Source organism: Eimeria maxima, genomic scaffold (assembly GCF_000499605.1).
Source record: "Eimeria maxima Weybridge genomic scaffold, Emw_scaff632, whole genome shotgun sequence".
Taxonomy (NCBI): Eukaryota; Apicomplexa; class Conoidasida; order Eucoccidiorida; family Eimeriidae; genus Eimeria; species Eimeria maxima.
This window is the reverse complement of record NW_013563921.1, coordinates 1-12,500: the sequence shown is the minus strand read 5'-3', so window position 1 is coordinate 12,500 and position 12,500 is coordinate 1. Positions and strand designations below refer to the sequence as shown.

At 39.5% G+C, this 12,500-nt stretch overlaps 1 protein-coding gene across 1 annotated transcript in view; it reads right to left on the bottom strand.

Annotated features, from left to right (window-relative positions):
* The window catches only part of EMWEY_00039470 (adaptin N terminal region domain-containing protein, putative), a gene marked incomplete at both ends in the record, with an annotated part of 2,490 nt that extends 713 nt beyond the window's left edge, over positions 1-1,777 (bottom strand). Inside the window, 2 exons of the mRNA XM_013478736.1 lie at positions 1-1,013; positions 1,746-1,777. The exon at positions 1-1,013 is cut by the window's left edge and continues 713 nt beyond it. Coding sequence (XP_013334190.1) covers positions 1-1,013; positions 1,746-1,777 — 1,045 coding nt within the window. The remainder of the gene's footprint in view (positions 1,014-1,745) is intronic.
* Between the last annotated feature and the right edge of the window lie 10,723 nt (positions 1,778-12,500).

Sequence of the window (12,500 nt, the reverse complement as noted above, 5' to 3'; positions counted from 1 at the left end):
GTCCCTTTCCTCCTGCCCCTCCTGCTGTTGGGCTATGGAGATGATGATGGGGCCCCCCCACTCCTCCATGATGCGTGGGGCCCCCTCCTCCACGATTAGGAGGGGCCCCTCCTCCATACCCTCCTGTAGGGGGTCTTATACCTATAGATAAGAAAGAATCCCTTAATGCTTCTTCCTCTGTTATACATTGACGAAGAGAAGGATCTGAATCCTCTGCAGCAAAAGGAGGGAGGGGAACCGATCCCGGGATCGGGGTCGATCCCAGGTAGAAGGCCATCGAGCTTAAAGGCCAATCATCTTCTGTGGGGTCAGCACATGGGATCGTATAACCCCGATCCCGATCCGGGATCACACTTCCGCCACTACTGCTGCTGCTACTGCTGCTGCTGCTGCTGCTGCTGCTGTTGCTGGTGGTCCCAGTAGCAGTACCAGCAGCAGAAGACGAAGAAGATGATTGTGATGGAGGTGAAGATAATGCATGCAAATATTGTTCAGCAAATATACGTTTATCTCTTTCTTCTGCTGTCTCCTCTCTATTAGATAAAGAAGAAGAACAAGAAGAAGAAGAAGGAGATAAACAACAAGAAGAGGAAGATGATGAAGAAGAAAGTGCATCTATTAATGATTTATATAATCTTCCTATGTCTCTTACCTCATAACTTTTATCATAAGAAGAAAGATCTAATAAATATCTTAATAATAAATCTATACGTATAAAATTCTCCTTACTTTGTTCCTTACTAGGATAAGGTATTAGACGTCCTTCTTCCTCTTCGTCGTCTTCTTCTTCCTCCTCTCCTTCTTCTTCCTCTCCTTCTTCTTCCTCTCCTTCTCCCTCTCCTCCCTGCTGATGTTGCTCTCCTCTTCTTCCTCTCCCTCTTCCTCCTCTTATTCTTTTTCCTCCTTGTTGTTGTATAATATTATATCTATGGAATGCCCATACACGAATAGCAAGAAGAAGAATTTGTAATTTAACTTCTTCTTCTTCATGAATAAAAGATTTAGTTAATCTTCTTAATACATCAGCAGCAACAAAAGATATTTTATAATGATATTTGCCAATTAGCCATATTAATGATGTTCTTCCTTTAGGGGAAGAAAGACGAGGAAGTTGGGTAGTTAAATGTAATATAAGTCTTATTAATGTATCTTTATTCTCTTCTTTATTATTCTCTTCTTTATTATTTGTATTTTCTTTATTATTATTATTATATTTCTGCTGTATTAATGTTCTTATACTTATTATTGCCTCTGTTGTTATACAAGAAGAAGATGAATCTAATAAAGATATAAATAAACGCATGCAATATATATATGCATATTTATGATGTAAAGATAACAAGGTTAATACACGAAAAGAATTTATTATTAATAATTCATCTCCTGCCCAGTGTATATACACCGCAAGTTCAGGTAACAAAAAAGATAAACAATTAGGGTTTGTAAACCCTAAACCCTGCAATATAAGTAATTTTTCTTGTCTTATTGATGATATATCTGATTGTTTTATATAAAATTCTTTTATATAATTAATAAATAAAGAAGGACATTTATTAATAAATGATCTTATTACTCTTAATATTACTTCTTTATATTCATAAGGACAGCTGTACATACACCTCAATAATGGCATTACTACACAGCCCCAACTAATTACAGGAAATAGACTTCTTATTGCTGCGCATGCAGACACAACTACTGCTGCACTGTCACTATACAGCAGCATCTCTAATGCATCACCATACTTAATTAAATCATCAGGTAAACCATCATACATTGTATTCTTCTCTTCTCTCCCTTTATTATTATTATTATTATTATAATTATTACTACCATTAAATAAATGGGGGGCCCCTATTTGGATAGGGGGGCCCCCTCCTCCATGTGGTCCTCCTGTATTCCCTACATTACGTGAGGCAAGGAAAGCAAGAGAAGAAAGTTTCTGTCCCCCAGTACTACTTGGGTTGCTGCTGCTGCTGCTGCTGCTGTAGCTGCTGTTGCTATTGCTAGTATGTAGATCATTAGATGATGGAGAAGCAGTAGTACTATCTCCTCCTTGATGTCCTGTTCCTGTTTGTGTATTTCTTTGTGTAGATTCAGGTGTATATACAGCTGGTTGTGGTTGACGAAAGAAGCAACGACAATATCTTGTTAATAAATCAATAGCAACAACTTGTGGCGCAAATTGAAGATGAGGAAGAGTTGCTACTAAACGATTATAATAAGGATGCAGTAAGGATAATGCCTCCTTCTGTGTACAAATACCACTGCTGCTGCTGCTGCTGCTGCTGCTGTTGCTGCTGGTGTTGTTGTTGTATGGGGATTGGTGGGGGGAACCGGAGTCATGTGGTGGTGTATCAATAGATGATCCATTGCTGCTGCAGCTAGACCCTTTTGCTCCTGCTGCTGTTGTTGCTGTTGTTGCTGTTGCTGCTGCTGCTGCACCACCAGCAGCAGCAGAAGAAGGTTCTTCTGCAATTAATGATTGAAAGAAGATAAGACGGAAAGAGATGAGTGCAGCACCAGAGACAGCAAGTTCCCCATCTCCTATTAGCTGCAGCAGCAATTGTATAATCTCTTCTTGTTGATCTGTATCAAGAAAGTATATTTTTGCTGCTGCATGCGCTGCAGTTTTTCTTACAAGAGGAGAAGTATCTGCTGCAGCACGTTTAAGACTCTGCAGCAGCAGCTGCACGATCTCCAGCAGCAGCAAAGAAGATAATGACTTAAGAGCAGCAGATCTAATTACATGTGCTGTATTATATAAATCTTTATGATAACAATTTATAGATAATAACGCTAAGTCCTGATTATCCTCTGCATGCTGTACTAAATATAAATATACTAACCTTTTTAATTCAAAGTCTTGTGTAGATAAATTCTTAATTACATCCGCAAAAAATAAAGAAGAAGAGGAAGAAGAGGAAGAAGAAGAAGGAGAGGAAGAAGATGATGTGCCTTGTCCTGCTGCTCCTGTTGCTGATACAGGAGCAACAGATGCAGCAGCAGCTGCTTCTGCTGCTATAGCACGACGTATACCTATTAATTTAGTCTCTGTATGCGGACTAGATAATTGTTGACGAATAGAAGATATTTGTATTTCTCCTTCATTAAAATAATTACTCTCATTAGCACTTACATATTTAATTAATGTCTTTATTCCTTCAGATGCTTTCTTCATTAATGGTGCTGCTGCTGCTGTTGTTGCATTCTTTACTCTATCTACTCTATCCATCTTTTTATTTATTCTCTTTTATGTCTTCTTTATTATATTCTATATCTATTTTGTATAAGGGGGGGATATATATATGTTTATTCATATTATACCTTTATATACCATCATCGCTATATATACTACTATATACCGCAGATATAAAGAAATAATATATATACCCATGTAGGGGGGGGGAATACAGGGGAAAATAAGTAAAATTAATCCTCTTATACAATAAATTTTGTTGTGTATATCCTTCTTATTGAATGCTCGCGGCCTGCATGTACTGCTGAGGATCTTCTTTCCTTATGCTGGATAACACGAAATACCCCTATAATCGCTGTGTATAAGCAAGAAAATACATTAAAATGAATTATATTTAATTCGTTTTTATTCTTTTATCGTAAAAGAAGAAAGAAAGACGCATTCAATATGCCGATCCTTCAGCTTTTTTGTCAGTAATCAGTCACTTCCCACCATACACAAATAGAGGAAAGCTGCGGTAAATGCGTCACCGCACGAATAAATCATAAAAATAATGAAAAGAATACAAATAGTTTTATAAAAAGAAAAGAAGATTCAATTATATGACGAAGAAAAAGAAGATGAACAAGAAGAATGCTTATTTATAAATAAATATAATAATAATAGTAGTAATAGTAGTGTGGAGCAACAGCTGCGCAGACACCTGAAGACCGACCTAGTGATCTGTCAGTAGCCAAGATAGAAAGCAGATATTTTTATGAATCAAAAGATAAAGAATTGCTTTTTTTATAAATAAAAATAAAAAAAAAAGAAAAACTATTCATAAATAACACATAAACGTCTTTATACAACAAGCACAGCCCCCCGCCGACCGCAGAGGCGACCAGGTATAAATATTCATTAATTCATATAAAAAGGAAAAGAAAGCAACAATATTTATTTATTTTCTTTTTATTTTTTATATTATTCATTTAAATATATATTTTATTTTATCTTTGTCAGTGCCCTTTTAGTCAAATAAAGCTAACAGCTACCTTCTTTTTATAATATTCCTTATAATAATCTGCTTCCCTAGTAACACATGTATAACGCTTCTCCTTAAGAAAGTTTAATGATTTTCTTTTTTAGTCTTTTCTTTAATATGTAAAAGTATAAGAGAGGGAAAAGGGCGAAAAAAAGGTCTTTTTGTCATTATCCATCTTAATAACTAACAGGTTAAGTAGTTATACTAGTAGACTGTTTAGCATAAGAGAGTACACAAGAAATGTGCTAAATAATTATAATACAATTATATTAATTATAATAAATAATATAATAATGCTCTTATAAAAGGGAGGAATATATTAAAAAGGTAATTTATTAATAAAATAAAAAAAAAGATGAACTTTCTCATATATATACGCCACCTTAATGGCTAACCAATAAACTCTACTACTATTTATATTATTTATTTATATTAAATATAAATTTAATTAAATAAAAATAAATTTAAATTCTTTTTATTTATTTTATTTTAATTATAAAGAAATATTTTTGGGGTTTTTGCATGCATCTTATTCAATCTACTAAGCCTGCATGCGCATATAAGACATCGTCCCTTATATATAGTATATATAGTATATATAAATATATATTTATATGTATTTATAAATACTATATATAAATATATTTATATATATAAATATATATAAATAAATACATATAAATGTACTAAATATGTATATAATAAGAAAAAAATTAAAAGAAGAAAAGACGACAAAATGTTTATAATAACAGAAAATGCATTTGTTGCTAAAGAGGAACTTTGCGACTAATTAATTATGCATGCTGCTGCTGCTGCTGCTTCTGCTGCTGCTGCTGCTTCTGCTGCTACGGCAGCGAAGCCAGCAGCAGCAGCAGCAGCAGCAGCAGCAGGATTTGCTGCTGCGCTGCAGCAGCAGCGCAGGTAACCAAAGAAGGCACTTATTAATTGTCTTCCTTTTATTTAAATTGTTTAAAACAATAACAAACCGCTGCTTTGCATGCATGCATGCATGCATGCATGGAGCTTGACTAAGCTGCATAAATACATGCATGCATGCATAAAAAAGCCCCAAAGAATATACCTGCGTATTTGCGTATTTTGGGGATTTTGTGCTGGATATATACATTCGTTTTTCCTCCCTTGTTCCCCTCTTTTTAGGGTTTAGGGTATAGGGTTTATCTTCTTTTTGCTGGTGGTAATTTATGAGTATTATTTCTTTTATTATTATTTTTTTTATCTTGTGTTTCTTGTTTTAATTTAATGGATAAATCAGAAGATTTAGTAAAAGAAGAACCAAAAAAAGACTCTAATCTTGTTTGTTTACATAAACCTTTTGCTCTTTTTATTCTTTGTATATAACTATCTACACGTGCCTCGCTAAATGTACGCTCCTATACAATAATATATTATATATATACACACACACACACACAAACCCTAAACCCTAAACCCTAAACCCTAAACCCTGAATACATCTTTATATAAGACACTCAGATGGGTATTATAAGACAAATATATAAACATATAAATATATGCACAAATAAAGAGAGACAAACAGAGAGAGAGAGGTAGAGAACCAGAATGAAACCCTAAACCCTAAACCCTAAACCCTAAACCCTAGATCCTAAACCGTAAACCCTATACGGTTAGCCATAAATGTATATACATATGATAGATGTATAGACATATATAAAAAGAGGTAAAAAAAAGCAAAATAAATAAAATAAATAAAATAAATAAAATAAATAAATAAATAAATAAATAAATAAATAAAAAAGGAACAGACCTGTACAAGAAATTGTTTAAGTCCTTGTTCATCAATTTCTCCCCATTTAAGATTATTTATATCATGAATAACAAGAGGAGATTTAAAATAATTTCTTGCCTTAATATAATTAAAATTATTAGGTATAATATATTTATTTATTTTATTTATATTATTATTATTATTATTATTATTATTATTATTATTATTATTTATATTATTAATTATTTCCTCTATATTCTTATATTGTATTAATAAATTATATGCAGTCTTAGGTCCTATTCCCTTTATTGTTGTACAATAATCACAACCACAAAGAATACATAAATCAATAAATTCATCCATTGTTAATTTTAATTCTTCTAGTACTTTATTCAGGTGTATAGACACCACAGAATTCTTATTGTTGCTGCTGCTGCTGCTGCTGCTGATGCTGCTGCTGCTGCTGCTGCTGTTATTGTTGTCGCTAAAGGCTAAGTTCCTTATTAGGATAGGAGTGCCAAAGGTAAGTGCATCTGCATCCTCTGTTGCTGCTGCCCATACCTTCCCTGTCTTAGCTAAATAAGCACATTGGGCCTCTGCCTCCCCTGGTGCCTGTATATAAGGAAGACCTAGCAGCAGCAGCAGCAGCAACAGCAACAGCAACAGAAGGAGAAATAGGAGATGAAGAAGGGTCGTGATTGTTCGGGTTAGGGGAAGGAAAAAGGGAGAGAAAAAGAAACATTTAGATTATATATAACAAGGATAAACCCTAAACCCTAAACCCTAAACCATAAAGAGGAAAGAAACGTATAAAGTTGCTAGTAACAAGAAATAGAGAAAGAAAACCCTCCCTTAACCCTAAACCCTAAACCCTAAACCCTACTTACCGTGTAATTCTTGCAAGCATACCAGCAATATGACTGGTAACATTGCCTGATTCATCAGTTAGGTTGCCTAGGGTTTGTGCATCTCTTACTGCAGTAAGGAATTGATATAACGCCATAGATGCATCTACTGCAACTATACGACCTAATAATGATGCTCTTGCCTCTACATGTATAGCAGAAGGAGCATGATCTGCTAAAAATTTCATTAAACCCTTTATTCCCATCTTTTTATGCAAAAAAATAAACCCTAAACCCTAAACCCTAGAAAAAACCCTAAACCCTAAACCCTAATCTTCAGGAAATGACGAGATGAATACACCACCAAATGGCCACCAAAATAACGCAATTAAAGGAAAATAATTAATTAAAAAAGAAATAATATAATACTAATTAAAAGAAAAAGAAATAATTATCTTTTTATACCCTGCAACACCTTTTTTCTTAATGGTTGTCACACCCGATAGTCGCGTCAGCTGTACATACACCCCAGAGGAACCTCCTACACAAACTTGCATGCAGCTAAAACCCTTAAAACCCTAAACCCTAAACCCTAATTCTTTTAATTAATATTAAATACAACAAACCCTCATCAATTGCTGCTGTTGCTGCTGCTGCTGCTGCACAGAGGCAGCAAAAACATCGGAGGGGGGCAACAGCTGCTTTCGTGTTGCTGCTGTCTGGGTGTTGTTGGGGTGTATAGGGAGGTTAAAAGATAAATAATTAATGTTTTTTAAATAAAAATAAAGAAAATAATTTATTTAATTTCCTTTTTTTTGCATAATTTAAACTATTAATTGCTTCTATATGCATATACAACTGCCTACTAGGGTTGGGGCTGTGTTGCTGCTGCAGCTGCAGCAGAACCCCCTTCTTGCTGCTGTTGCTTCTCTTCTTTTTCTGATTATGTTTGTCTTATAATTTAAATACATTTAGCTTGTTACTCGCTGCTAGCAGCAGCAGCAAAAAGAGAGAAAAGAAGGATAAGGAGGCGCCTATTATTATTATCTAGCTGCTACACACTGCTGCTTCTCCAACAACTGCAGCAACAGCAGCAACAACAGCAGCAACAGCAGCAACACCAGCAGCAGCAGCAGTACTAGTAGTTAAGAGTGCAGGAGCAGGTGCAGCAAAACAGCTAGAAGGCCTCCTACTGCCGCTGCCGCTGCTGCTGCTGCTGCTGCTGCTGCTGCTGCTGCTGCTGCATGCAATGGTTTATAAGAACAGGCAGCAGCACTTAAAATAGGCATTGCAGCAGCAGCAGCAGTAGCAGCAGCAGCCTGTTAATCAATTATTATTCTTATTTAAATGCATGCATGCATGCATGCATTTTTGTAGGTGTGCAGCAGTAAGCAGCAAAAATAGATTAAAATAGAGCTTGCTGCAGCAGCAGCAAACCCTCATAAGAAGGAGCTGCCTATACACCCCAGTTGCTGCTGCTTCTCCGAGTGCTGCTGCTTACCCCTTTATGCAGTGTATAGGCACCTAGACACAGTCTTATTATACAGCAGCAACAGGCTGCTGCTAATTTATTTTTTATTTAATTTAATTAATTAATTAATTAAATTATTTTATTTATTATAATTAATTTAGTTAATTTAATTAATTTAATTAATTAATTAATTTATTTATTTGTTTTTCTCCTCTATTAATACAAACAATACAATAAATATAAAATAATAAATAAAAGAAAAAATACAACATATTATGTAAGCTAACCAGCAGCAGCGCTGCAGCAACTGCAGCAGCAGCAGCAGCAGCAGCAGCAGCAGCAGCAATTAGGTTAGGGTATAGTAGATTATTGAGGTGTCTGTACAGCTGCTTCAGATGGTCTGTCTAGCTGCAGTGGCGGCCCGCGGCTGCCAGCTCTCCTTATCCGTTGTTGCTGCAGCAGCTCCTCCCTGCAGCAGCAGCAGCAGCAGCAGCGCAGCAGCAGCAGCAGCAGCAGCAGCAGCAGCAAGTGTCTGTGTCTCCGTACAATAATGCAGCAGCAAAGGCCTCCATTTATACCCGAGGCAGCGTGGCTAGAGCTAGAGCTGCAGAGGGAGCTGCAGCAAACTGCTGCTGCTTCTCCTCCTGCTGTTGCTGCTGCAGCTGCTGCAGCAGCAGCAGCAGATACAGAAATATGTGAATGGTTCGAAGAAGAGTTAAGCGACGCAGATTCTCCTATCTCCCTGTACTGTCCTCCATCTGCTGCTGCTGCTGCTGCTGCTGCAGCAGCAGCAGCAGCAGGAGATGCAGCAGCAGATGAAGCTGAATATGCAGCAACAAAAGGCGCAATAACAAAAGCAGGAAGACCTGCTGCTGCTACTGTTGCTACTGCTGAAACTGCTGCTGCTGCTGCTGCTGCTGCTGCTGCTGTTGCTGCTGCTGCTGCTGCTTGGGGTAGCAGCAGCAAGGAAGAAGGACTATGGACAGAAGACAGCACAGATAAAGAAATAAAAAAAAGAAGAAAAAAAAGAAGGAAAAAAGGGACAAAAAAAAGAAAAGAAACGCAACAACAACAGGAACAGCAGCAACAGCAACAGCAACTGCAGCAGCAGCAGCAAGAAGAAGAGGAAGAAGAAGAAGAGGAGGACGAAGAAGAGGAAGAAGAAAAAGGAGAAGAAAAAGATTTATATGATGAATTTTTTATACGAATAAGAGACGAATTCATAAAAGAAGAAGAAAAAGAAAAAAAAGAAGAAAAAAAAATAAATAAATTAATTATAGATATACAGCAACATACAGTAAATATACAAGATATTATTCAACAATATACACAACAGCAACAAAAAGAACAGCAGCAGCAGCAGCAGGAAGAGGGGGAACAACAACAGCAGCAGCAGCAGCAGCAGCAGCAGCAGGTGTCGTCTGAAGAAAAACTACAGCAGACATCATCTGCTGCTGCTTCCTCATGCCTTCCTGCTGCTGCTGCTGCTGCTGCTGCTCCCGCTGCTGCTGCTGATGCTTCTGCTGCTTCACATGGGGCTCTTGGCTCTGCCCTCTCTGCATGCATGCAGGAGGATCAAAGCCAACAGCAGCAGCAGCAGCAGCAGCAGCAAGATGCCTTAAGGGGCATCCAGCCAGGCCATTCTCAGGATGCAGCAGCAGCACCAATACCACCAGCACCACTGGCTGCAGCAGCAGCAGCAGTAGCAGCAGCAGCAGCAGCAGCGAAGCAGGAGGACAATATAGAGGAATATATAATGAAGGGGAGAGACACAAAAGACCCTAAGGACATGCAGCAAGCAAGAGAGGAGGTGCAGCAGCTGCAGCGGTGTCTGCGTAAGATAGAGGAAGCTGCATTGCTGCAGCAGCAGCAGCAAGAAGAAGAGAGAATGGAGCAGCAGCAGCAGCAGCAGCAGCACGAAAGGAAGCTGCAGCAGCTACAGAGAGCTACAAGAAAAAGAATACTACAAGAGACACAAAAAGAAGAAAAAAAAAGGAAGCAGCTGTATGCGCAGCTAGGTATAGTGCCACGGCCCCAAATGCATGCGCTTGCTGCTGTTGCTGCTGCAGCTGCTGCAGCAAACGCAGCACCAACAGCAGCAACAGCAACAGCAGCAGCAGCAGCAGCAGCAGCAGCAGCAACGGCAAATGTAGGGTCTGCTATTTCTGTGGCAACTATTCCTCTTCAGTACCTTGCTGCAAGTCTCCTGCCCCACATGCAGCAGCAGCAGCAGCAACAGCAAGAGCAACAGCAGCAGGAGCAACAGGAACAGCAGCAACAGCAGCAGCAGGAAGGCCTACACAAAGGTGATCAACGACCGCCGCAACAGCAGCAGCAGCAACAGCAACAGCAGCAGCAGCAAACAGAGTACAACGGCACTTGTTTGGGTGTATCTACAGCTGCTGCACTGCATGCAAATGAATCGATTGCCTCTCCACAGCAGCAGCAGCAGCAGCAGCAACAGCAGCAACAGCAGCAAATGGAGGTAGATTGGGAATCATTTGGAGAGACCAACAAACAAATTGCTGCTGCTGCTGCTGCTGCTGCTGCTGCTGCTGCTGCTGCTTCTGCTTCTGCTGCTGCACCCATGGCTGCTGCTGCTGCAGAACTAGGCCTTAGGTCAGTGCCTCTATCAGCTCTGTCACAAGAGCATACCTGTTTGCTGCTGCTGCTGTTGCTGCTGCTGTTGCTGCTGTTGCTGCTGTTGCTGCTGCTGCTGAGATAGCTAGTACTTTTGCTACTGCCAGTTTTACTGTTGCAACTCGTGCTGCAGCAGCAACGATCCTTGCAGCAGATAATGCATCAATTGCTACTACTGGCGACGGACCCCCTTATTGTGCTGTTGCTGCTGCTGTTGCTGTTGTTGTTGCTGCTGCTGCTGCTGCTGCTGCTGCTGCTGCTGCTGCTGCAGTTTTCTGTCTCGCTCTCGTGAGCAGCAAGAGCAATACTTAATGAGCAACGAAGATTTCCTTCAGAGACGTCATGCTATTCTTGTTGATGAAAGACAGGAGTATGCTGCTGCTGCTGCTGCTGCTGCTGCTGCTGCTGCTGCTGTTATTGCTGCTGCTATTGCTGCTGTTGCTGTTGCTGCTGCTGTTGCAACCATTTAGACACAAACTTTAGGCTGCAGCAAAGGAGACAAAAAGGAGACAAAAAAGGAGAAAAAAAGAAGACACTAAATATTATTTATTTATTTATTTATTTATTTATTTATTTATTTATTTATTTATTTATTTATTTATTTATTTATTTGCTGCAGCAAGGAGATAAAGGAGATGGCAGCAGAGGAGAGAAGAACTATTGAGGTGTATAGGCAGCAGCAGCAGCTAATGTATGAATGGCCTACTATAGCACAAGAAGATATTCTTGCACAGCAGCTAAGGCAGCAGCAGCAGCAGCGGCTGCTGCAGCAGCAGCAGCAGCAGCAACTGCACCAAAGGTGTCTCCTCCTTGTGTCTCTGTTAGAGGCATGGAGACGACGAGTACATACACAACTGCAGCAGCAAGCTGTTGCTGATTGGGTTGCTGCAGCACGTGCCGCTGCTTTGCTGCAGCAGCAGCAGGAAGCAGCTAGGAAGCTGCAGCAGGCATGGAGGAGGCACGTGCTGCGGCGGCAGCTGCAGCAGCAGCAGCGAGAAGCAGCAGCAGTGAATATAGTGTTAGTGTTACGTCGTATCCTAGCAGCATTCTGCTGCAGACAGCAGCAGCAGGTGCTGCTGCTGCTGCAGCAGCACGTACTGCAGCAGCAGCAAGTAGAGTGCTGCGCTGCTACGAAGATAGCAGCAGCATGGAGAGGATATGTAACAAGGAAGGAGATAAAGAAGCAGCGTCTGCTGCTGCTGCTGCAACAACCGCAGCACGAGGTGTACAGACACCAGTTCCTGCTGCTGCAGGCAGCATGGAGGGGTGCTGCTGCTAGGCAGCAGCAAAGAAGGAAAGGTTTGCTGCTGCCTTATGATAAAAAGAGACACAAGAAGGCAACTATTATACAAGTAAGAAATAAAAGGAGACAAAGGGACACCTGCAGCAGCAGCAGCAGCAGCAGAAACAGCAGCAGCAGCAGAGACACCTGCAGCAGCAAAAATAATCATGTGCATGCATTGCATGCAAACAACCTTGCTACTGCTGTTTTACTGAATCTGCTGCTGCTGTTGCTGCTGCTGTTGCTGCTGTTGCTGCTGTTGCTGGTGTTGCTGCTGTTGTTGTATATAATA